The sequence below is a fragment of the Aedes aegypti genome, chromosome 2 (genome assembly GCF_002204515.2).
Source record: "Aedes aegypti strain LVP_AGWG chromosome 2, AaegL5.0 Primary Assembly, whole genome shotgun sequence".
In the NCBI taxonomy this organism is placed as follows: Eukaryota; Metazoa; Arthropoda; class Insecta; order Diptera; family Culicidae; genus Aedes; species Aedes aegypti.
Genome location: NC_035108.1, coordinates 7,227,075 through 7,254,021, shown reverse-complemented (window position 1 = coordinate 7,254,021; position 26,947 = coordinate 7,227,075). Strand labels below are relative to the sequence as shown.

Sequence of the window (26,947 nt, the reverse complement as noted above, 5' to 3'; positions counted from 1 at the left end):
CACGATTTTTGTATGAGTAATACAAAAATTTTGTAAGGCTTGTCACGCTTGGCTTGGCCATTCCCCCCCCCCCTTGGAACGTGACGTAATATGTGCATGACCCCATTGGGGAGAGTGGGACCGTTCGGCCACCTTAAGAAAAGTCGATAGAAGTGCAGAAAATATTATGGTATTTTCGGATCTTTGTATGATTTCCAACAATTTTTAGATAAATACACTAGATACGCACGATTTCCATTGTCTTAAAAAAATCAAGAATAAATGAATGATTTTTCGAAATTGAAATTTTTTTTCGATTTTTTTTGTCGATGGGGTGATATGAGCACCCTATTTTATGTTGTGAAATTAAATTAAAGAGATGACGAAGCGGTTGAGTGATAGAGTACGTGTCTCACAATCGGAAGGTTCTTGGCTCGAATCTCATAACGCAGGCTCTGTACTCCACAATCATTTCTTCACCAAACGACAGCCAAGAACATCTTTTGAAGCATCAGATCGAAAGATAGGATCTCGTCAAAGCGCTCTTGGATTGAAGATAATATCTCACAACCATCCAAAGATGATCTAAGTGATCAGATGAGATGGTAATGCCTGGTCGCCCTTCTCTTTGGCAACAGGCATAGCACTGGAAGTTGATCTGCCGATTAAGTGAAAAAAAAAAATTGACCAGTAGATATTTTTTCGCATGGCTTCAAATGAAAACAACTTCTACCCCATCAACTCAAAATAAGGTTAACGCACGAACCCCCCGAATTGAGTGAAATTAACTCACTTTTGAGTATTTAATTTTATCCGTGTAGCGATTGAAAGGGGTACTAGAGAAGATATAAACTGAGTAGAAGGGCATATAGTTTCAGTAACAATTAAAAACTAAGCAAACGGGAATCGACGAATGAAAAGCCTTGAAGAGTGTTTCGAGCGATTAAGTTGCACTGGTATTGTTGCTGTTGCAATTCGGCTGATCGAGCCATTTGCTCTTAATGTGCCTGTTCCTCTCTTCGGACACTACAAGGAGGAGTGAGAAATGAAGAATGAGCAGTAAGGAATGAAGAACGAGGTATAAGCAGGCTTGATACCAGAGGCTTGAAGCACGCTTCAAAAGAACTCCTGAGCTTCCCGCCCGAACAGTGCAGTCCTCGGGGAAATGTGATGGCAATCTATTTTGATGGAATTCTACTCTTGTGTGTTTTGTGCTGCATTTTCCTCGCTCAATTTTCGTTGCCTCTCAATTTAGCCTATTTTCGTTCCCTCGCAAAAAGGCAGAGGCAGTACGCTGCTCTAGAGTCGCCGAACTCTGATGATGTTGAGGAGAATTATCGTGCCTGGGTATAAGGAATGAGAAGTGAGGGAAAGAAGTGTGAAGAGTGAGAAATGAGGAATGAGGAATGAGGAGTAAGAAGTGAGAAGTGAGGAATGAGAGGTGAAGAATGAGAAATGAAAGTTGAGGAATGAGAAGTGAGGAATGAGGTGTGAAGAATGAGAAATGAGAAGTGAGGAATGAGGTGTGAAGAGTGAGGAGTGGGGAATGAGAAATGAGGTGTAAAGAGTGAGGAACAAGGAATGAGGAATTTGGAATGAGAAAGGAGGAATGAAGAGTGAGAAGTGAGGAATGAGAAATGAAGAATGAAAAGTGATACGTGAAGAGTAAAGAATGAGGAGCGAGGAAAAAGGAAAGCGGTGTAAAAAGTGAGGAATGAGAAATGAGCAGTGATGAATGAGGAATGAGCAGTGAAAAATGAAGGATGAGGTGTAGGGATTAGAGATTGAGGAGTGAGGAATGAGGAGTTAAGTGCGAAGAGTGAAAAACGAGGAATGAGGAATGATGAATGAGGTATAAAAAGTGAGGCATGAAGAGCAAGGAATGAGTAATGAGGAATCAGGAGAGAGAAGCGAGGAATAAGGAGTAATAAATAAGGAATTAAAGATAAATAATGATGAATGAAAATTGAGGATTGCGAAATGAGAAATGAGTTTTGAAGAGTGAGGAATGAGGAATGAGGAATGAGGAGCGAAGTGTGAAGAGTGAAATGTGAGGAATGAGGAATGACGAATGCGGAACGACGAGTGAGAAGTGAGAAATGAGTAAGGAGTGTAGAGTGAGAAATATCTATGATTTATCAAATCTATTATTGCAACAGTTGACTTACTGATGTGGTTTTACGCACTAAACTGGATGTGTCCCACTTGCCCCGTTTAGTGAGGCAACTGCGTCTAATGGCTCATTGTACATCTTTCTTCTAAGGATTTCACAATTTCGAATACCTTAATCTATTGAAATCAACAAGGTTTACACTCATATAGATTGAAACAAATATGTTAACCAAGTTCAAAGTTCTCAGCCTACCATTTATATACTTAGACAAAAGGCCTTTAGATCAATAAGCGTGACGTTGATGAATAAAATGTACACACATACAGGCTTAATAAAACGGTTAAGCTGTGCCAGTGCCCGAATGCCAGTTCCCGGAATGACCCGTTTCCCCGAACGCCATTTACTCAACTACGCTCTGAGGTTATCCTTAAATTCCAACGAATAATTGCTTTCGGAATTCGGAATTTACTTTAACTTTGTGTAACACAATTTAATAAGCCTTCATGAATATAAACCTTGTCAGAAAATCATAGAGAACCAACTGATTATAGTTGTAGCTCAGAAGGACTTTTTATATTGAAGCTTTAGGATAGCGTTTAATTGTCTTGGGACACAAACCTAGTAAGAACCCTAGTATATGAGCCTGTATGGGTATTACTCTAGTTTGGGAGGTTCTGAAACACTGCTCATTATGCTTTTAGATCTGAAGATCTGTACTCTAAGTAATTCTTCGATAACCTCAAACAGTCGTTGTACTCAAATCTTGAAACCCGTATTTGTATCGCCCTTGTTCTTAATCCTCCGGAAGATCACTGGTTTTGTTTGTAGATGGTAAGGCTTGTACTCAAATAAAGTCCTGTATAACCTTTAACGGTCATCATACACAAAACTTGACAGAATACATTTTAGTGAGCCGGTAGGAATTTTGTTCAAAAACCTTCGAGAGATAACCAGTCATGCTTGTAGATTTGAAGACCTGTACTTAAAGGTTTTATCATTACCTTCAATGCTCGTTGAGCTCAAAACTTGGTAAATCCTAACAATGTGAGCCTGTATGGATATCATTATGGTTTGCAAGATTCTTAAAAGTTACTCGTTATACTTGTAGATCAGATGGCCTGTACTTCAAGTAGTTCTTGGATAAGTTTAAAGAGTCCACTTGGTATTCCACTAAAAATCTCGAAGATTTATTATCATGAATAGACCTTGAACTCAAATCTTGGAAGATGATTATTATATAAACCCGCATACGTATCAATCTTTTTCATAATCTTCCGAAAGTTCACTGTTTACGCTTGCAGATCTGAACGAATTAACTCAATGAAGTTCTTGTATGGTGGAACTCAAAATTGACGGACAATATTTTCATGGGACTTTATGAGTATCAATATTGTTAATAAACTCTCGATAAATTATTAGTTGCGATTGTAGATCTGAAAAACTGGATCTCACGGAGTTCAAGGTTGACCTAGAACATCTAGGTAAATTATCGTATTGATAACATAGCTTTACAAAAACTTTGTCAAAAATGTTTTATACATAGTTTACTAGAAAAAATACAAGAAATGTGATACAAACTGAGTTTCAAGTGCATGAATCTGATTTACGTAAACCAATCTTTTTACTTAACGATTCTATTTACCCGTCTTCCCCTATAAAGAAATGGGCCACTGTCGATGGAACGACAGCTGCTACGGGGCACATGCTAGAATCAAAACCAGCTGGTGCTCGATATTCTCCTCGGTACTCATATAACTAAATGTGTATATTTTCTCCGCTGACCAGCTAAATTTGACAAAGGACAAAGTTTTCGTACGTTTTTTCCCCAGTTTTCATCCAAACGAGCGGTTCATGATCATCATCACATTCGCTGCTCTCGTTTACACACATGGTGATGATGGCATGGCCCTTCTCGATAGGGTCAAGGATGCTGGCTGCTGGGTGAAAAGTTGTGACATTCGCTTGATTTATGCGCTAGTTTAGCTAATAGTTTAGTGTGAGCTGTAAAATGGACGGAAAAGTTTGGAACTGCTGCAGTCACGAAACAGATGAGAGAGTTCTGGATGGGTAAAATAGTTTATGGGTTTTGGATTCAGAGTCATTCTGATTGGAGCAAATGGTGTGGAATATGAGGAAAGCTAGAGGAAAATGTCATTCAATAATGCATTGGTTGTATGTTGAACATTTTTTAAAGATAACTAAGAACTATGTGGGAAAAGTTTAATTTGTAGAAAAAAAAAGTTAAACAATTTGTTTACTAATGGATTACAGCCGTTATTTGTTTGTCAAGCACACTAGTTGAATCATACTGAGATCTTCAGTAGGTTTTCATAAACATTTATTTCAAGAATACCCATCTTCAGGGGAATGTGAGGCGATTGTTAGGCTTCAAAGAGGGTCGTGGCACCGAAACGCTTGTGAACCATTGGTCTAAATTGCCTTAAGGTGAAGATGCATCGAAGCCACATCTCAAATTTTCAAGAGCACAAATCTAGAGAACAAGACAGCGGTTTGAGCTGAAAATTTAATCGATTCGTCACACGGTGGTGATGACCAATAGATTAAGTTTTTAGCTTGAACGGCTGTTTAGTTCTTCAGAATTGGGCTCTTGAAAATTTGAGGTTTGGCTTCGATGCATCTTCACCTTAAACTTAATCTCAAATCAAATATAGATGATACTTACGGATGCAAGCTCCGCTCTCGTCGCCAATCCATTCGCCGCTTGTTCCGCAAATCTTGGAAAACTTCCCTTCCAATCGGTACCCTGTTGGACACTTCAGAATACACTGACTTCCCGGCCGATTTGTGATCTTGAGCCGGCCGCCGTTCGGTCCATCGGAAATCTCATCAATCGGCCGACTGCACTCCAAATATCCGTGCCTCGGAGGAAACAGCGGAGGGCATGCCACATCTGCCAACTTCAGTGAACCGTTGAGAACTGTTGAAAAAAATGTAGAAAAGACAGTAAGGATTTATATGGAGCTGGGAGTAATGCAAGGGGTTAATTTTCTTGGTGCCAAGTCAAGGAAGTGTCGGTGCTATTTCGATTTTCGATGTTTTGAAAGCGATCGAAGAAGGGTTAACCGCACGAAAGCGGAGTCTAACTTGGAATACATAATCAGGTTTGAATTTCAATTTTTGTTGATTCCCTTGCCAGATAACGGCTCCTAGCATAGCCAGTTTGAGAAAGGCCGAAAATTGAGAAAAGGCAACAATCCGGGAAGCGAGGTCACGTTCCAATGAAAAAAAGTGGAGAATCCTATTCGAACGTTTGATTATTTCTCGCCTTGAATTTCCTTCGAACTGGACGGGTTCGGGTAAAGTGGTAAGGGTTGAGGAAGGTTTCTTAAAACGTCGTTCGATTTAAATGAAATCGTGTGGAAAAATCTTCACCGCAAAATATCGTGCATAAAACGAAGCAGAGTTGGGATCCTCTGGAAGAGTGAAAAGTTGAAAGGATGCTTTCCACGTAATTTGATATTTCACTATTTGGCACTCTGACTTTCTCAAGACAAACGTGCAATGATGGGTGGTAGTAAAATTCCTAAGTTCCAACGTTGACGAGTATGACCATCCTCAACAATTTTTAATTAGAAGACTGTCTACTTCTTGAGTACACTCTTGACTATGCTAGAAAAGAGTTTTATTTTAAATTGCCTATTTCATCTCTTCTAAGCTTACATTTGCATCACAAATGTCAAACGCAAGCAAAATTACGATCTTATAATTACTAGTCGAATCTGAAAAACAGTCCGTAGAATCTTTTATCGAGAGACAATAGAAAGTCATTAGTTGAACATGAGCTACCAAAGAAGAATAAAAATTTCATCTCCCACCACCCTTTAGCGGCAAATGACTTGAAAATTTGCTACCGAATTTTTTCACATTTCAACTGACGCCACTTTCGGAATGTTGGCGCGTTCTTTCCGCACTGTTTCGTACTCTTCATCAAAGTGGGTCGGGAAATTCTGATGATGCTTACTGGAACCTTCCAACGTTAATGAATGGACGAATAAAAGCAATATCTACTACAGCATTCGTGCATTCGTAGGCCACCGGCTTCACTCGCTCTCTGATGGAACGTGACGGAGAAATTTAAATAATTCAATTAATTTCAACGTCTGTCTTCCGGTGATTTTTTCCCCCGAGCTTCAAAGAGTTGCTGTGTGAATCAATTTATCTTTTTTTTTTGTTGGCAGTACATTGTTGCCCAACTCATTAGTCCTAGACAATCTTGAGTTCTTAAACAACTTCATACATACTAGGGGAAATTTGTTAGTGTTGTTTCGATTTGACTTATTAACTGTTGAAAAATATTTTGTACATGAATTGACACAGCAATTTTTTTTTCTAGATTTCTAGAACCATGTACAAAGATATCAACTAACATTTTTTTTGTATAAGTTTTTTATTTTTATTATGGGTTGGACATTTTCTTTCCAAGACAAAACAAAGCACCTTAAACATGACTTTGCCTAACATCTCTACAAGCAGCATAGTTTTACAATTAAAAAAAAAAAGATTTAAACCGCAATAACTTTTTTGGTTTTCGATATTTTTCCACTATTTTTTTCACAAGTTCTCAAAAACCCTTCAATTTGTAAAATTCGATCACTGGTCATCTGGATCCGGAGAAAACTTAATCGATTTGTATGATTTTTCAGAGAAGCTCCTTGTATAGCCCACATTTATTGTTTTAATAAATTGACTGAAAACTAAATTGCTACTAAAGAAATATTATATGAGATATGTCGATCCTTCAAGAAAAACCGGTAAGGTACAGTGGGGGAAGTGTAGCAGTGGGGTAAGTGGATCATTTGTCCATATTAAGCATAAATACTTGAATATGTTGAATGTTTTCGCACCATTGCTTTGTTTTAGGTTATATTCTTACGTCCACACTAATACTATTGCAAAACTGGTAATACACGTACACTAACACAAACAAACTTATTAGCTGCAAAAATCAAATAATTTCAAAATTGTTTTCTATCATTCAAAAATCCATTGCATCACTGTCTAAAATCGAATACTATTAGTTTTTTCAACACATGGTGAGCATTTCAGTTCCAATTGAGTGAATCACAATGAAAAATATGTGATTTTTAAAAATAAATACTGATATATTGAACATGGTACACTTCCCCCTACTTTTTAATGGGATGGGGTAAGTGGATCAAGCATTGTTATCGCATATTACCAGAATGCTAATGCGAATTTGAATTAGTTTAATTATCCTCAAATGTTGCTTTCCTTCAACTTTTTTCATTCCCAGCTTAAATTTGTCAAAGTTCCATAGAAAATTTGAATTAATCCACCTAAAAGTATTTTGAATCTCTCTTTCTGGTATGAGAAATATAAAAGAATAAATATTGTAAAATTCAAACAAAACTTTTCGTGGATTATCTGAGCTGAATTGTGAAAGAGCAAAATAAACAAATTTTGCAATTTAAAGCATATTATCGTACCTTATTTGACGATATAAATTGTTCTAGACAGATGGTACAATTATATTCATGAAAGGAATAAAAAGATTTCAGTTTGTTAAACAAAAGTAAATGTAACTAATATTTTTAAACTACGAGTGTTTTTCGAAAACATCATTAGGAATAATCCTACAATACTTCTGTATACCTTATGAGAATAAAACAGATGGATTTTCTCCAAATTATTCCAGTTACAATATTTCTTTCAGTGTGAATTAATGTGTAAATATTTTTCATAATATTTTGATAAAATATAGATACTTTTTTATTTCAAAAGTATCAAAATGTAATATAACTAGCACTAATAACAAGAACGAGAGTAATATCATTCTTACTATACATAATTACACCTCATTTGTTTTGAGAATAGACTTTTTTATTGGTGATCCACTTACCCCACCATGGTGGGTCAAGTGGATCATTTGGCGTAAATTTTCAAGTCCTTCATACTCAATACATAACAATCAGAAAAATCAAAATAATTGACGATTTGCAGTACATTAGTTCCTTATTTGTCATCCACAGAAAAAAAGTTTGAATTACATTATTAACGTTAGCTGTACATAACAATGAAGTTGACTATTGATTTTTCTGTATCCACTTACCCCACGGTACCTTATATCTTCAAAAACAGATAGGGTCATACCGACACGGATTCCAAAAATTGAAACGATTGTTTAGCTCAATTGTCGCAGAGGTTGCCATAAGCTTAAGGAAGGTCTGCACTATTTTGGAATTCATCAATAACATTCTCACTAAGGTGGGTCGTTCTTCTTCTTCTTCTTTTCTGGCGTTACGTCCCCACTGGGACAGAGCCTGCTTCTCAGCTTAGTGTTCTTATGAGCACTTCCACAGTTATTAACTGAGAGCTTACTATGCCAATGACCATTTTTGCATGCGTATATCTGCCACACGATACTCTATGCCCTGGGAAGTCGAGAAAATTTCCAACCCGAAAAGATCCTCGACCGGTGGGATTCGAACCCACGACCCTCAGCTTGGTCTTGCTGAATAGCTGCGCGTTTACAGCTACGGCTATTTGGGCCCCTCGTTCTCAATCCATATTCAGCTCATTCTCAAATCACCACAATTGTCAATTTCAATTATTTTTTTTTTCTTATCTGAAATTCACTCGCGATTCACAATAGATTTCCTTTTGTTTTGTTTTGTCCTTAATGAAACATTTTTTCTTACTTTCTATGAATATTTGGACCATTCTAGCTGTTAACCTTATAGTTTAACCGTCTTAATAATTAATTTGTATGCCTAACAGCTGTACCGGTCTAGCTACTCTTTAAATTTAACGAACTATCCGACCAAGTGACCTTTTCGGACTGACAATCCTTTTTGATTTTTTTCTGCCTATTCCATTTTACCAAGCTCTGATCGAGTTTCCAGACTTGACTATCAGCTTCTGGTGTACCGATTGACCAGAAATTTTCACCACAGCCTGATAAAGACTTTTGGTGGGCCGAGAAATTCCAAAACCTTTAACAGTAGCGTAGCTAAGAGGGTGCGGTCATGAAAATTTCTCATAGCAATAGATATTTTAGATATTTGGTTTCAGCAAACAAAAATGTATACAGGCAGGGAGGATCAGATTTGAACAGGACCTGAATTGGTAATGTGTAGGGCCCCTATTTTGAACAGAACATAGTTTTTTTTGGATTAAAATATACATTATTCTGTTAATTATCGCTTATCCGGGGGTACGTTCATTACTTTAGCCTGAGGAAGACAGGAACTGGTTTGCAAACTTTTAATTATCCGCCACATTCTTATCCAAGCCGATCCCCATGCCTTTCAAAACGAATGTTTATACTCTATATTTTATACATTCTTGAAAAATACCAAAGCATTTTTCGAATACACGAAAGTGAAAGGTCACTGAAGTCACTTCTTTTTATTTTTTTTGCATTGAGATGAATCCAGATGCACTTTGAAATTCCACAGGAATTCCTTATGGAAAATCATAAGGGATTCTTTGAGTGAATCATCTGGACCTTTCTTCAAGAATACGTACAAAGACTCTTTCAAGGATCTCTCCATAAATTGTTCTGAAGATTACTGTAGCTAATTCGTCTTTCTGTCATTTCTCAATTTATTGTGATTTCTCAATATATGTCAAGATGAATTTCGTCACAATTGGTTCCAGGATATTCTTTAGCAGTCCAACAATGGAGTTACTCCGCAGATTCATCTGGAATGTTTACAGGATTTCCTAGAAAGATGCTTTAAAAAAATTATCTACCATTTTCTTTAATATTACTTTCTAGATTTATTTTAGGAATAAAGAAATTTACAGTATTGGACAAAACATTTGCAACTTTTTCGATTTTCCATACAAAATGACCAACTTTGGTAAGCTAGATCTCAGTTATTTATGGATCGATTCGAATGAAACTTTTAAAGAACATCAGATATAACTTGAATTTCAACATATATTTATGAATTTTTTTCCAATCACGAGTTTATAAGTAATAACGGTTTAACTGAAGTTTAATTCTCTTTTAGCTTAGCTTAGCTTAGCTTAGACTGACTACACATATCAATGGTTGCTATTCCGTGATTGACTGAAGTCAGTGAAAATGCACAAAGAATCAACTAGAAGTTCGGCTGAGATTGGCCATAATCTTCTTCAGTGTGCATAATTCAGTGCCTCTATTTATACAGGGTCAATAACGGCGCCGGCCACGTCCTTGCAGTCAGGTGGGATTGGGGGAAGGAATGTTAGTGTGTAACCTTTGATATTTAGAGACCGTGTTTACCTCTGCATCTCCACAAAGGTTACTGGGAGGGATGTTTGTCAATGGGGAGGATCGTTGGGTCACAGGATTCACTTTTATAAGCGATTAGACCATGATAAATAATTATTTGTGAGATAAAAACATGTTTATATGTAAATATAATATATTCATTTGATATGAACAATTTCTATGTAGAGGAAAATTATGCTGACACTTAAGGTGACGAACCATTCGAAGTTTGTTGAGCAAATACCTAAATTTAACATTCATACAACTGTCAGGACGAAAGTATGTGTTATTATATTTTACTTATTTGAAAAGAAACAAAAAACTCGATTCGCTGGTACATTATAGAACACTTATTCTTATGTCGACACTTACAGTGGCGAACCAACCAAAGTTTGTTGAATAAAGTGAACCTTTCGCAAGTCTACACTTGTATCAAAGTCACATTAAAGACCTTTATGTCCCATGCAGTTGCCCTAAAGTTGGTAATCTAAAATGCCGTGAAAAGTGTACTGCGATCTGTCAAACTTGGGTACCTTTTGCACTACCGAGGGACCAAATGCAGTACTAGAAGTGGTACCTAATCTGAACCCGAGTGGGACGGACCTGCTTGTAGGGTCAAACTATCAAAGTTTTTTTAATTACAAAAATAAAGGTAAAAAGAAAGGGGTGTTTTGAAAAAAAAATGTTAAACATACATAATTCATGAATCTGAGTTTATGTCGACACTCACAGTGACGAACAATTCATAGTTTGTAGAAAAATTATATTTACATCCCACCGTTGTAACGATTAAATGTCCAGTCATACATATTTTACAGATTAGGAATAGCAGCATGAAACGAGCGCACCAATTGATCCGTCATCCTTGACTGAGCAACAACAATCCACTTTCAGCTTCACTCGTTTGTTCGGCTAGCAAGCGTCAAGGTCGAAGGATCAAAAAGAACTAATCGATCGCGGCACTTTTTCTTTTTACTTGTCCGATGCGCGACATGTTTGATCCGGCCCTCATCGCCCGCCCCCGCTGGAGCAAGCGTCAAGGTCGAAGGATCAAACACTGCTCCGAGCACGATGGAATGTTCGGAAAAGAAGACAAACACGTCTTCGCCAATCAATCTATTACTTGACTTCTAAACGTTTCTATGTTCACTGAATAATAGCACCTGGAGTACTGCTAATGTCCAGGGTGAAAAGAAAAAAACACATGTTCTGCTATCAACTATGTTCCACTATTTTCACTTTACTACACATTGAAATTACTGCCGGGTGGCATAGCACCATCAGCCAAATCGAAAATAATGTGGTACCGAGAAAAAATCGTGACAGGACAATCAAAGAGCTGCCATCCGCGCGCATGGCCTGCTACGATCCGGTTTAACTAAGTGTAATTCTCGACGAAAAATTCAAAACTATTTATCTCAAAATCTGATAGTCCCACACAAAAACTGTGTTTGGCAAACTTGTTCATCTCGTTAAAATCTACAACTTTGCTGAAGATACCATGGAGCTATTTCTTCAATATGTTTAGTTATGTTAATTATACAAAATCGTCAAAACAAATTTCTTCAGTAAAATCGTTACTGCTTTTGAACTTGTGATTGAAAAAATCACTCAAAAGTATATGTTAAAATTCAAGTTATATCTGATGCTCTGCCAAAATTCCATTCAAATCGTTATGGACCGACTGAGATATAGCTTACCAAAGTTTGTCATTTTGTATAGAAAACCGAAAAAAAGCAAATATTTTGTTCAATACTGTATGAAGAGGAATTATATAAGAATTCTATTTTTTAGAATCACACCATCAATAATTACCGCAGTGATTGTTTTGGGATTTGCTCCATAAATTCTTTCAGGGATTATTCCACAATACCTATTAGGAATAATTCCAAGAACTTCACATGTCATTTGTCACACATTTCTCCTGTTGTTTCGAGCTCTTTCAAAGATTTCCTAAATAATTTTTGAACAAGGATTTTCCAGTTTTCTTTCTTCTTCAACTTTCTCAAGAGTTCAGAAAAAATCTGAAAATATTCAAAAGACTTCTCTCTTGTAGGAAGTTAGCATGTTTTTCACCATGATCAGTGATATATTTAAAATTTAGTTTAGAGATATCTCCCAGATTTTTTTCAGCGAATTCCCTTATTTTTTCTAAAAAGCTTTCTCAGTATCTCTTTGGATATATTCCAAGAGAAATCCTAGATGAATTCGCTGGAAAAAAATTGCAAAACCTGTCAAAGAATTCCTAAATGAAACATGGGAGAAATCAGTCAAGGTAGCTTTGGATAAATTTATAGTTGGAATATTATAAAACAATCTGAATGAACATAAAAGTAGATTCTAATGAATCCCGAGAGAATTTTTGGAGTAATTTCTGAAATCTACGGAAGAACCACTGGATAGGTGGTTCAAATTTTGGAACAAATTTTTGGAGTGGAGAAATTTTGGAACAAATTTTTGATGCACTCCTTAGTTCAAATTCTACGAGCATCTTTGGAAGAATCTCTGGATGAATTCTTAAAGGTATCCCGAACAAAATTGCAATCGCGATTTTTGTGGTCACCCTATTTCGGAAATGATCACCCTAATAAAATAAATGAAAAACACGTGTCTCCTTATTTCAGATAAGTAACAAAATAGCAAATTTTCATGGAATTCGGTGACCCAGTAGATCGGTTTTGCATGGAATGGCTGTATTACTGAATTCTCTCAACAAATCTTGTTGAAATGAAGTTCCTCTTCAGCCACGTTTTTCTGACATGAGGTCTCTGAAGTGCAGATTTCAAGAAACTTAGCCCTTAGGCGTCGTTCGTCATATTACTTTCCATTAATATATATGTCGATTCTAAATAAATAGTTAAAAGTGACTTCAACAATTAGATGAACACAAGTTCCATTATTTCTTATCGCAATTCTTAATATTAATTGAAAGGAAATTATGATTTCGATTACCGTAATCCGGGGTAACATTGACTTCAGCTGGTTACGGAGCACGTAGAAAACCCGACTCGCAGCTGCAATACGTCTTTTCACCTCGCGGGTAACATCATTATAGCATGTCACTAGTGTTCCAAGATACACCAATTCTTCCACCACTTCAAACTTTTCACCACCTAGCACCATTTCGCTACCACTAACACGTCCGGACCCAAGTTGACCACCAGCTATCATGCACTTCGTTTTTGTGGTGTTGATTGTGAGCCCAATCCTCGCTGTCTCCCTCTTGAAGGGCATGAACGCCTTTTCCATTGCCAGACGGTCGATCCCGTTGATGTCAATATCGTCCGCAAAGCCAAGAAGCATATGAGAACGTGTGATAATGGTACCGCTTCTCTGCACACCGGCTCTCCTGATAGCACCTTCGAGCGCTATATTAAACAGCAAGTTAGAAAGAGCGTCACCCTGTTTCAATCCATCTAAGGTTACGAACGATGACGAAATCTCGTCCACCACCCGCACACTAGATTTCGATCCATCAAGCGTTGCACGAATCAGTCTAATCAGCTTCGCCGGAAAGCCATGTTCGGACATAATTTGCCACAACTCGTTTCTCTTCACTGAATCGTACGCTGCTTTGAAATCTACAATCAGATGATGAGTCTGCAAGTTGTACTCCCGGAATTTATCTAGGATTTGACGGGTAAACATGGTAAACATTTGATCCATCGTTGATCGGCCCTCTCGAAAACCAGATTGGTATTCGTTGAACAAAATTCCAGACATGATTTTGTACGCCGAATTAAAAAGTGTTATCCCTCGGTGATTGGCGCATTCGAGTCGATGCCCTTTCTTGTACAAAGGGCAAATGAGACCTTCCAACCTACTAGTGGGCATTTGTTCTTCCTCCCATATCCTCAAAATGATATGGTGAAGGAATTCGTGCAGCTGCTCACTTCCGTTTTTGAGAAGTTCGACCAGGAGCTTGTCCTTCCCAGCAGCCTTGTTGTTCTTCAGCCCATTGATAGCATTCTTTACCTCATCTAGCGTTGGAAGTTCCACAGCCTGCCCTGGTTCCATCGTCATCGATTTGAATTCTGCTACCAGATCCACTTCCGTTATCTCCGTTCAACAATGACTCGAAGTACTCTTTCCAAGTTTCCTTCGCGGTCGTTGTACATGGCGGGAGACGGCGCTGGTTTTCTCCGCACGCCATTGACGGATTCGTAGAACCGTTGCATGTCGTTCTGTTTCATAGCTTCTTGCGCCTGAGCAATTACTACCTCTTCATGCTCCTTTTTTTTCTGCAATGGATCCGTTTTTCGGCTGCCCTTGCTTCCTTGTACCGCTCTCTGCTCTGACGGGTACCAGACACCAGCATCCGGCTTCTAGCCAAGTTCTTCTCGTTCGTCATACTCTGGCTCTCCTCGTCGAACCAACCGTTCCTTGGTCTTCGTTGAACAGTTCCCACCACTTCTCTCGTTGGTTATTGAAACGCAACGATTGTCAATTCCTAGAACTCGAAACAATTGAAAGTCGCTCTCGAATTTTGCTTATAACGAGATAGTGGTCTGAGTTGATATTAGGACCCCTGAAAGTTCTAACATCGATGACATCTGAAAAATGTCGGCCGTCTACCAGAACATGGTCGAAATGGTTGCAAAGTTCGCCATTTGGGTGTTGCCAGGTGTGCTTGCGGATATTCTTGCGTGCGAAGTAGGTGCTACTGATTGCCATCCCCCTGGTGGCAGCAAAGTTCACTAAACGTATGCCGTTGTTGTTGGTAACAGAGTGAAGGCTCTCTTTACCAATGATAGGGCGGAAGAAGTCCTCCCCTGCGCATTAGCGTCGTCGATGACAATTTTCACGTCGCGTTTTGGCAAAAACACGTCCATCATGTCATCGGGTTTGTCGTTAGTCGGTGCATAGACGTTGATCAGGCTGTAGTTGCTTCTCATACTTATGATTTATGTAATTATGGATGACGCTATCGAAGATTCATGTCTCATATGAATCCTATGGGACCCAGAGCCGAGTGAGTAAAGTCCGCGACAATGATTCCGCTGTCGAAACATAAGTATGTTCAATGAGGCAAAATTAATAAATTATTTTAAATACTGCACAACGCTTAGGAAATTGACTATCTTTAGGTGTATTCTGCGGTTCCAGGTATTTATCAATTTTAAAATAACTCAAAAAGTAAATTACTTGTACGAATTTGTCCTCCATATTCGGTTTCAGGGACCATGACTTTAGTAAGTAACTACATTTCCTATATTACCGAACGTTGTATACATGGGTGACCAATGTTATCCCATAACGGCTTAATTAAAAAATCGTCTTGAACTATTTTTAAACGTGAATAAATCTTTCAGAAAACAAAATCCAGTACATAGTCACGAGCGATAAGGGCCTACAAACATTTGAATTTCGCCAAAACCTACACCATTTGCATTTCGAGTGAACTTTTTAAGAGATATTTAAACAACTGATCAATATTACATCAGATTACGGTACGACAATTGTATGTTGGCTTAGCGACCCACATCTATTTTAAAAAGCCTCCGAATATGGCTCCGTACTTATTTTTTTCGAAATACAAAAAACGGCACTATCTTGAATATTTCACAATCAAGATTTTATTATTTTTATCAAAATGAAATGTTTAGATAGCTTAATTCTGTATCTTATACGCAATGAATTTATATCAATTTTAAAGTTGCGATAGAAATTGCACATTAATCGGAGATCTATAAGCCAAAGTGTAGTTCACTAAGGGCCGATTTCTTCACCTTCGCTTAAGTCGTAAACTACGTTTACCCATACGATTAAACCAGGTTTAAGGTCTAAGCGGTGGTGAAGAAACCGCTTATAAATTAGACTGTTTTCAATGAAAAACGGTTGCGTGTATTACTCTTTCATTGCTATCATTGATTTGAACCTCCTCAATAATTGAGCAATTTTTCCAAAGCAATGCATTCTAATGTATCTTCTTCCTAAAACAGTATTTTTCTGAACATTTTTAAGAGATAAAACTTTTCTTAGCTTGAGTTTAACGTTTAGGAGCCGACCATAATTCACGTGGTCATCTATGGGGAGAAGATGGAGGAGGGTCTGGTCAAAGATTACGATCAATAGAGTAAAGTGGGGCAAGAGTTCCTTTTGAAGATTTCCAACTCAATTTAAAACAAAACTTATTGCTGTCATCGACGTTCGGGAGCCAGGCGGTTTTGAAAATATAAAAAAGACCACGTGGTTTATGGATAGCCCTTTAATAAAAGCAGAAAGTCTAATCTCAATAAGGCTCATTTCAGAAGAGCCGTTTATTACAAAGTTATTTGTATTACTGTTAGCAGTTTTGTTAATTTTGTCATGGATGCTTTCAAGTAGATGAGAAACCATTTAGTTCCACTAGAGTTTGTATCCCTTGACTACACGGCACTGGAGATGGCCTTACAGTTGAACAGAATCAGGAACCGGTGCCAGGTTATCGGGTATCCAAAATGGCCAGAATTATTGAGCAACAATGTTAAACGACCTACTGGTAGCTTTTTACTACTACAAAGTACACAGGATTGAGGCTTCTTTCACACTTAAATATGATAACATATCTTAAATATTCGCGAAAAAATGATGTAGCGCATATATGTTCTTTAAAAAGTATAAACATCCAATAGAAATTCTAAAAATATCGAAAATCAGATTTTTGATTTAACATTTTGCTTTTGATAAGCAAGCCTCAGGGTGAATGAAGCCCATTCTTTACTATTGTACCTAACACAAAAACTTTTACCGGAAGACGACTGCTAATGGACTCTTTTAAGATTAGCAGGTGGTGGAATTCTCCTTTGAAACATTTCTACAACGCTTTGCACCTTTTTTCTATGAGAGGGGCATATTGCCCGGGTTGTTTTGATACGTAAACATTGGGACCGTTTACAAAAAACCATCTTGTACACTTTTTTGAAGCAATCTGGAATGAGAAAGTTGCGTGCAGAACATGACCAACTAAATAAGCAACACATTGACATATAAAACTTTAGAAGTGATGCATTTGCTACTGCGATAGAGCAGTTTTTCCTTAAGGGGGGGCGTATTACACCTTTTTACCTTACCTCATTTGAATCCTGAAAAACTCAGGAACCAAGTAGCCAGTCCCATTTCTTCCGGAACATAATAAATTTAGAAGAGTATGCGGTTTGTTTATAATTGGCCAAGTTGTGATTTTTTAAAGTTTATTTTTAATGAAAAGTCAGACGTTGGTTTGAGAGTTAATAGATACGCATAATCGACCTAAGCTATAATGTACGTACTAGACTCAACTTTTCAATTTATCACAGTTATGTTATATTTAAACAGTTGTTCAAAGACCTATAGATTTTTTTATTATATTCTAAAACGGTAAGTTGTGGGTGATTGATTTATAAGACAATGTTTTTCATTGTTGAAAGTAACGCATATATATTGAACGCACTAAAAACTAAAAAAAATCTATCGATTACTTGCTTTTGCCTTTAAACACACCTTTGAAGCTCTTGGAAAAGTGACTGAAATGTGTAATAATATAATCACAGACAACATTCAGTTTATTTGTAGTTTCAGCCGGTATAGACTACCAGAAGCTGGTATACAGATTCCCAAACTTGCGCATTTTGTAAACATAAAAAATACTACGTAGTTCTAACTGTTCCCCACAAAAATTTTATGACAAAATGAAAAGTTATTAACGTCGTTTTTGTACCAGTGTAAAATCGACTCAAGTAGTGTTTTGTTTTGATTCGTGGTTAAGTCACTTTGTCTCTCAATACAACGCAGCGGTGAAAGTAATGGTTAGGTTGCGAAAGTTGAAAATCTTACTTACGCCGTTTTGTAAATCCTGAAATTAAACGTCCTAGAAGTGAAAAATCGAGTTTGTTTAGAGCGAAACGTGTAGAATTTCATCTGCGAGACACGTAGGATTGCTTAAGTAAGTTTGTGAGCTTTTCTAACTTGAGTCTGTTTGAATAAGTTTTCGAGATATTGCTTTTCAAATTGCTCAATTGGCAATGAAAGTTCAAAATATTATTAATCCTTATTTGAGTGGCTTTTCGCCCTTGGCGAGTTCGCCACTTCGAAAGTTCATAGTCAATAACTGTGGAAGTGTTCAAAAGAAAACAAAGCTGAGAAGCAGGCTCTATCCCCATTGGAACGTAACGCCGGAAAGAAGAAAAAGATCCTATGTGCATTCAGAATTCAGGATATAGGTACCAACATGCATTTCCAAACGATTCCTATTGGGAAAAATTCCCATATCCGGGTCCAAAGGAATAAAAATGTGAATACTGGAAACATGTACTCGATCTCTCAAAGCCAGATATAACTCAAGGAATTAGAAGCTTATAAATCTCTTATCATTTCCTTCGAAGATATTACTTGTATCGTGATCATGATTCTTAGAAATACCTACCGTTTACAGACTAAGGATGGTGATTGGAAACTATTAGAGTTTATGGAACATCATTCAACGAACATTCGAGCGTATTTCTTGACCATTCGAGCCACAATTAGGGTTCGTCCGAATGTGTTGTTACGTATTGCTGTTCACCATTGTTAACTCATCCTAGTTATTTCCGAAAGTGCGTTCATGCGTGTACTGATAGAGAGGGATACGTACGATGACAGATGACGGCCACCGACAAGGACGATGAGAACGACGATAGCAATGAATAAATCATCTTGCGAGTAGCTGATGTAAATTAGCTTACTCGGTTGGGTTCGTTTTGAAGGATTTCCCCATAGGAGAGAAGCTTGTGGTGGGAAGGAGTGCTCCACTCTGGAATCAGAATTGAATGAAAGGCTTAATATTGTCTTCGGGGATTCACTCGCTCTCTGTCTGGGGTTGAACGTCTTAGTTACCACCACAGGCATGGGTCTCTGGGGAAGGGAATCCTGGTGGCAAACCGAGATGAATGAGCTGACAGAATGACTAACAGGTAGCCTGGAGTTTTGTGCATAGTCCATGTGTAGATACAAATAGCAACAGCTCCACAAGACTGCACTCCTACAACATTGTTATGGAAAGGTCTTTGAATTACAGCGATAAATCTCCCCTTTCTTGGCATGAACCCTTTATTATCAGGGCTGTCGTACAAAGTCCAGCTATAAATCACTGCGCTATCAAAGCGTAATTAGATTATGATGAATGTAGATATAATTGTTCCGCATGCCTGGTACAGCATCTACTGGGTAATAAAGCAGCTAGACTGAAACCTGTCCAATAATTGGATGCAATTTGTAACAGATCTACGAGAAGATAAATTAGTTCCGTTTGCATTCGTTCGATTGTTTAATATCGACATGCATGAACAGCGATTTCAACTTCGGGCAAACCTCAACAAACGCAATTCATCAACCGGAAACGAAATGTTGAAATCTTGAATAGGCTCCTTATGTGAGCTGTGAAGGATCGAAAACCGCCTGTATTACATGCATGGACTTGAATTCGTTCCTATCATGGACGATTCAATGATACACGGTTGGTAGACACTTACCAAGGCAGCTATGCTTATCGGCATCCAGTTTGAATCCGTACTTGCAGGAGCAATAGAAACTGCCGTCGCTGTTGATGCAATGATGTTGGCAGCCGCCGTTTTCCCGAATGCATTCGTCGGTATCTGAAATCGCGTTGGAGAAGATTCAAGAGATGATTGTGATTTGGGAAACAAGGTGGGCTAGTTAGATTGATTGGATGATTATGGTCTATAAACACTGAAGTAGCTCAAGGTAGTTGAGTCGAGTGGAGGATTTATCACACGACTGGTTGCGTTTGAGTGAAATCTGGATTACATTTAAAAACGGTGGAAGAACTTTTGCATACCAAAACTCTTTCTTTATATTTGGTGTAACAGTAGTTAACATACATAATATGGTGAAAGATAATGATTTACAGCAGATGTTAGATAGTTTTAACGCTTTTTTTATTATAATTTCTTGTTCACGGTTGACCAGCCGAGAGGAAGTTTAAATAACTACCGTAAAACTAAGGAATTCTAAAAGAATACACGTCTACTAGGCGACTCCCTGTTCATTAGATAGGGCGCCCCTACACTACGAGAGGAACCATGGACAGAAGTTAACATGAATTCGATGTCAACTCAATAATCACCTGATCTCCTTTCGCGAAGTGTACACCTTTCCGAAGAATAAGATGCCCATCGAAACATTTCGTTCGTTGTCATGATCAATATGAAATGAAAATCGAAGCACCATCTGGAAGACATTGTTAATGTCTTGGGTATATTTGCCAGCTTTAACTACATTCCAATTGAATAATATCTTAGCACCCACTTCCCCTCCCCTTGTCACGGTTTTGTATGAACCCTCCAAAAATGTTGTAATGCTTGCCACACTAGTCTTGACCCCCTCCCGGCCCCTTGGAGCGTGACATAATTTGTGCATGAACCCTTTTGAGAGATTGAATTGATTTTATGAAACAAAAGAAAATGACCTGGAACGGCGAGTGAGCTTATGGCACAGGCTGCTCCCGTCCCGTAAAACCGTGGCAGAACTCAGACAGTTCCAAATCTGTCGCCTGGTTGTTCTAACTAGGTGGTAGTAGGCTCAGATGCCATCAACATAGTACCCTATGAAGGACTATGTCAACCGTAGTATGGCCTTCCTGCTTGCATAGATAACCATAGGATCACAAAGGCGACTATTCCAGCGTAGATGGAAAGTGCCAAGTGGGGCCAGCTTGTGTCTTGGCCGCCTCTGTATCCCAGACCCAGACGCGGGTGAATCCATCTGCCCCGGGGAAAACCTTATCGACGATTCCAAACTTGCGGTGGTAAGTTATCCTCCTATATCATCACCACCATTCCAGGACGGATGTTGCCAGTCTTCTTGGTCCATTTACTACGTACCTGAAGCTCCACCAGATACTCTCGATACCAACGATTCCAAAAATTACCTCGAAGAAGCTGTACATATTGCCACCGTGACAACCTGTGTACTGGTATTTCCTCATACGTTGGTTCATGTATGGCTGTCAACGGTCGATCCACCATAAAATGCCCCGGAGTTAGCGGTTCCGGATCCACCGCATCTTCCAAGTGAGCATAAAGAGGCCGCGAATTCAGGAGGGCCTCGATTTGACACAGAAGCGTCGAAAACTGCATCGTTGTATCATGAATCCATCATGAATTGGTATTGCAGGTTTTCTTCAGTACAGATTTTGTGCCTTTTAAACTAGCTTCACATAACCCACATAGGTGGGAGAGCCTAGCGGAATCATTTTCCAACGAATCTCTCGTGGTTGACAGAACTTCTTTTCTGTTACTTGCTCTTTAACACTGCTTATACCGATGGGGGTTTTTGTAACGTAAAGTACCGAAGGATCAAAAAATGTGAACGGTGAACTTTGCACGACGATATCTCAGCTGATAATCAATCAATTTCAATATTTTTTTCACCATTGCAACCGTTTACTATCCTGGATGTGTTTATTGAAAACCGATTGAAATTTTATGCCACCATGACTGAGAATTGGTCGGATCAAGACCGTCCACATTTTTTGCCCGCTTGTATACAAGCGTTGCATGCGAGTTGGTTATTCCGGAACTAGGTTTGCGGCGGGATATTTCAAAATTTTGACCAGATAGAAGGGTTCTGTCTTCGGGAAAGTTGTACAAGGCAGTGCTCGCTTCCTTATGGTATATGTAATGATACAAAATTCCACCACTACGTGGCGCTAGTGCACGTAAACACTTCCGGTTTGTTGATATTGAAGGATATCTCGGAACCAAAACAAGATAGAAAATGCCTGTCTTCGAGAAAGTTGTTCAGAGTGAGCCAAGCTTCCCCGAGGGACCTAGCATAGTTTCAAGTTCATGCACTACGTGGCGCTAGTGTACGTAAACACTTCCGGTTTACTGCTATTGAAGGATATCTCGGAACCTAAACGAGATAGAAAATCCCTGTCTTCGAGAAAGTTGTTCAGAGTGAGGCAAGCTTCCTTGAGGGACCCATAGAAGTTCAAAAATAAACCACTATGTGGCGCTAGTATACGTTAACACTACCGGTTTACTACTATTGAAGGATATCTCGGAACGAAACGAGATTGAAAAAAAACGTAGTGGCTGAAGGGCTCTACCCCATTTGGCATAAGGCCATTTGGCATAATGCCGTTTGGCATAACGCCATTTGGCATAATGGCCAATTGGCATAATGGTTATTTGGCATAACGGCCATTTGGCATAATTTGAAATGTATTCTTGCACAAAAAAAATCTCAAATTTGGACTCGATAAAAAAATGAATCACTTCCGAGTTCCGACCGGTGCCTTTCAAGTCAAACTTGTAGATTTTAGTACTTATACATATCGCTTCATGAAGGAGTAATATGAGGAGTATAAAATTGGCCACCATAGATTGATCTCGCTTTGATCAATCGTATAATGCTCTCTCAACGTCTCACAGTGGGACGAAATCAAAAAAAGTGGGACATGTGTGTTTGTGCTGAAACTATTGGGTTTAGCGTTTCGACATGTTCTACAAAGTTTCATCATTTGTTGAATACTTAATTTAGACACTGAAAAAAATTTCACTTTAAGTTATTTACACTGAGAAAAAAAATTAACTTTTTTAATTATTGTCAAAATTGAAAACTGTCTAAGGAAGTATTGTAGGCGACATCATTTCATGATAGTTTGTTGAAGACAGGAAAGCTCTATCTCCTACACTGACGAAGTTAGGGGGTAAAAATGATGGGTACCCCCTTAAAACTCATATTTTCTTAATAACTTCTAAATTTGAATTATTACATTTTTACAATGTTCTACAATGTTTAAGGTGCTGTAAAAATACACATTTTTGCCGAAGACGCTGAAGCGCTAGCTCTCCATTTTGAAGATTTACGAACAATTTTCTGATTTTTTCACATCAAATTTAAGTGTGCATATCTTGTAAAGTTGCAAGTAGTAGCAGCTAATTTTAGCATCATGCTGTTCCTCAACCTTTACTCTCTTAATATTTGTATGAATAATTGCGGGGTCAAGCGGGGCTCATCGCAGTTTGTTTAATTGAAAAATGTATTTCCCTTAAATAAATGTATGTTTCTAAATTTAAATTATTGTTTTTTTTTCTATCTGTTTTTTTTTTATGTTTTGTTATAATATTTAACTCTTGAGCCATTTTAAACGGCAACTTTATAATGTTAACTGTTCAAGTTTCAATTTGACACGGCTATAGAGGAAAAGTTGTTGTTTCCGTGAAAATTATCGGATTTTTTCAAGTGTATCAGGCTTATTAATAGTTAAACACAGTTTTATTAATCCTTAAATACTCAATTTTGTCCCTATGCTAGATACCGTCTGTCACTTTTTGTAATTTTGCAAATCTAGGAAATCAATACATATACAGATATACAGCGCTATAATAGATATCCAAGCAATGTCATTGATAGCTATCAAAACAAATATGTATCTTTCTATGTTTTAATGTTCTTAGGAGTGCAATTCAATTTTTTTTTATTACTAAGATTGTAGTTTTTGAATCAGTTGATCAGTTGATTTTATTCTTATAGTGGTATTTAGCTCCTTGATACACTTATAAAAATGTAATCAGATACATGAAAAAATAAATATTACTTTAAAAAATATAACTGTTAAAATTTTGACAACACTGTAAAACATAAAATATTATCATCGTTTAAAATAAGCAAACATTAAAAATTCCATAGCAAAATTAAAACAATACTTAAAAACTATACCACATACATAAAAACTGCAAAAAATATATATTTAATTATGGGAAATACAATTTTCAATTAAACAAACTGTGATGAGCCCCGCGTGACCCCGCAATTATTCGTACAAATATTAAAAGGGTATAGATTGAGAAACAGCATGATGCTAAAATTAGCTGCTACTTCTTGCAACTTTAAAAGATATGCACACTTAAATTTGATGTGAAAAAATCAGAAAATCGTTCGTAAATCTTCAAAATGGAGAGCTAGCGCTTCAGTGTCTTCGGCAAAAATGTGTATTTTTACAGCACCTTAAACATTGTAGAACATTGTAAAAATGTGAAAATTCAAATTTAGAAGTTATGGAGAAAATATTAGTTTTAAGGGGGTACCCATCATTTTTACCCCCTAACTTCGTCAGTGTAGGAGATAGAGCTTTCCTGTCTTCAACAAACTTTCATGAAATGATGTCGCCTACAATACTTCCTTAGACAGTTTTCAATTTTGACAATAATTAAATAAGTTAAATTTTCTCAGTGTATATCACTTCAAGTAAATTTTTTTCAGTGTCTAAATTAAGTACTCAACAAATGATGAAACTTTGTAGAACATGTCGAAACGCTAAACCCAATAGTTTCAGCACAAACACACATGTCCCACTTTTTTTGATTTCGTCCCACTGTGCGTCTGTCTTCTTTTATTTCTGATAATGTTGTAGTTCGATTTTTGACCGTAGCTTGGATGTCACAATTTTGTCGCTGCTGAAAAAGCAGTCATATGAAACCATTTAGCTTAGCCTCTAAAAATATTGCTTTTTTTTTATTTCTGAGGGCGTAGAAACCAAATATAAAGAACTACCAATGTTCTAAAGAAGGACAATCTCAAGAGAGAGGTTTGCCTCAAATGCTACAAAAACCAGTGGATACTGAATAATAATTCAGTATGGCAGTTAACATCTCGTTGAATGGCGGAAAATCTCGCCTATTTTTTACAGTCCATGTATTCCTAATGACGTGTTCTACAATTAGCGAGCCTTTAGGCATTCAATAATTGACGAATTACTCTATTAAAAATCAAAAAACCTTCTTTCAAACATCAACTGTTCTATTTAGTTTGCAGCGTAACGAATCATAGGCACGCCAAGATTGAAGTTTATTACATCAGATAGTGTTGATTCGAATTGCCCGTACGCTTCAAATTTTGCACACCGGCCTTAATTCACACAAACATTTTTTCTTTCGGCTACTTTTATGCATGGATAATGTAGAAGAAGCTGAAATTACGGAGTTTAGGCGAAAAAACACTTCTTCTTATTTCGCTGGGCTAGTTGTTTGTTTAATAAGATTGTTTTGGCTGGGTCTAGAATCGAAGCCTTAAAATTCCGATGCCCAGAGAGACAGCAAGACACACCTGAGACACTACATATCGAACACATCAGTAAATGGGCTGAGATCAAGGACTTTTCTTCCCTTCCGAAAGAAGACGCGACTGACGGCGTCGATAAGAATTGATACCCGACCGACTGGGGTGAGAAGCAGTAACGCTTACCACTACACCATCGACACCGCTACGAGAAAGTCGGAATAAGGTCCAAAAACACCGAGAAACATGGCGCTGCTCAGTTTTCAAAGCGTCTAGCAATTCGAAGCAGCACGGTACAAAAGTTAAGATTAGCTAAAACGCAAACTCAAAAGAACAGCTCATGTTTGGAAGAAGGTGAAATTCACTAATCTATAATAATTGCTCTGCACCAACGCGTAATTTTCATTTCTGTAAAATTGGAACAATTAGCTGCACTATTTTGCAGGTTCTGCCACTTCAACTTCTCTTCTAGGTATATAACGTATACGTCAAATTCAAAAAAATCCAAGAGAGTACTCAGCCGCACTCATAGCTTATGGAATTCAAGCCCATTCTTTCATTTGGTCAAAATTTACACAACGATTCGGTTCGGTGTTTGTGTTTCAACACACTCAAACTTGAAACCATTCTAATGATGCTGTATTGAAATCCATTATCCCATATGCTCGGATCTCCATCTCCACGATATGCTCAATCGCAGATGTGACTTTGCATTGCTGATGTTTTTGTCATCAGCCTCAAATTCACACATTGTGACAATAAGTATTTCTTAATGTGTTTCCTTGTACTTCACATTACTTATTCAAACTTAAAATCATGGTCAATATTTTCCCCTTCTTCCAATATACTTTACTTGTCTATATTTCAAGCACCCAAATAAACGTTTTGAAAAGTGAGAGAAAAATAATATTTAGTTAAATTATACCAAATGGCCGTTATGCCAAATGGCCGTTATGCCAAATGGCTATTATGCCAAATGGCCATTACACCAAATGGCATTATGCCAAACGGCATTATGCCAGATGGCCTTATGCCAAATGGGGTAGAGCCTGGCTGAAGTTTGAATTTCTATGGGTCCCTCGGGGAAGCTTGGCTCACTCTGAACAACTTTCTCGAAGACAGGAATTTTCTATCTCGTTTAGGTTCCAAGATATCCTTCAATAGCAGTAAACCGGAAGTGTTTACGTACACTAGCGCCACGTAGTGGCTGAAATTTGAACTTCTATGGGTCCCTCGGGGAAGCTTGGCTCACTCTGAACAACTTTCTCGAAGACAGGAATTTTCTATCTTGTTTAGGTTCCGAGATATCCCTCAATAGCAGTAAACCGCAAGTGTTTACGTACATTAGCGCCACGTATTGGATGAATTTTGAACTTCGTTGGATCCCTCGGGGAAGCTTGGCTCATTCTGAACAACTTTCTCTAAGACAGGAATTTTCAATCTCGTTTAGGTTCCGAGATATCCTTCAATATCAACAAACCGGAAGTGTTTATGTACACTAGCGCCTCGTAGTGGTGGAATTTTGTATCATTACATATACCATGAGGAAGCGAGCACTGCCCTGTACATTTCTCCCGAAGACAGAACCCTTC

The 26,947-nt window shown here is 37.8% G+C and overlaps 1 protein-coding gene across 2 annotated transcripts in view; it reads right to left on the bottom strand.

Moving 5' to 3' along the window:
- Positions 1–26,947, bottom strand: part of LOC5579875 — a 448,850-nt gene that overhangs the window by 26,356 nt on the left and 395,547 nt on the right. For both annotated transcript variants that reach the window (XM_021839841.1, XM_021839840.1), the window contains 2 exons: positions 19,802–19,924; positions 4,776–5,030 (listed from right to left, as the gene is read on the bottom strand). In XM_021839841.1, the coding sequence (XP_021695533.1) occupies positions 4,776–5,030; positions 19,802–19,924 (378 nt within the window). The remainder of the gene's footprint in view (positions 1–4,775; positions 5,031–19,801; positions 19,925–26,947) is intronic.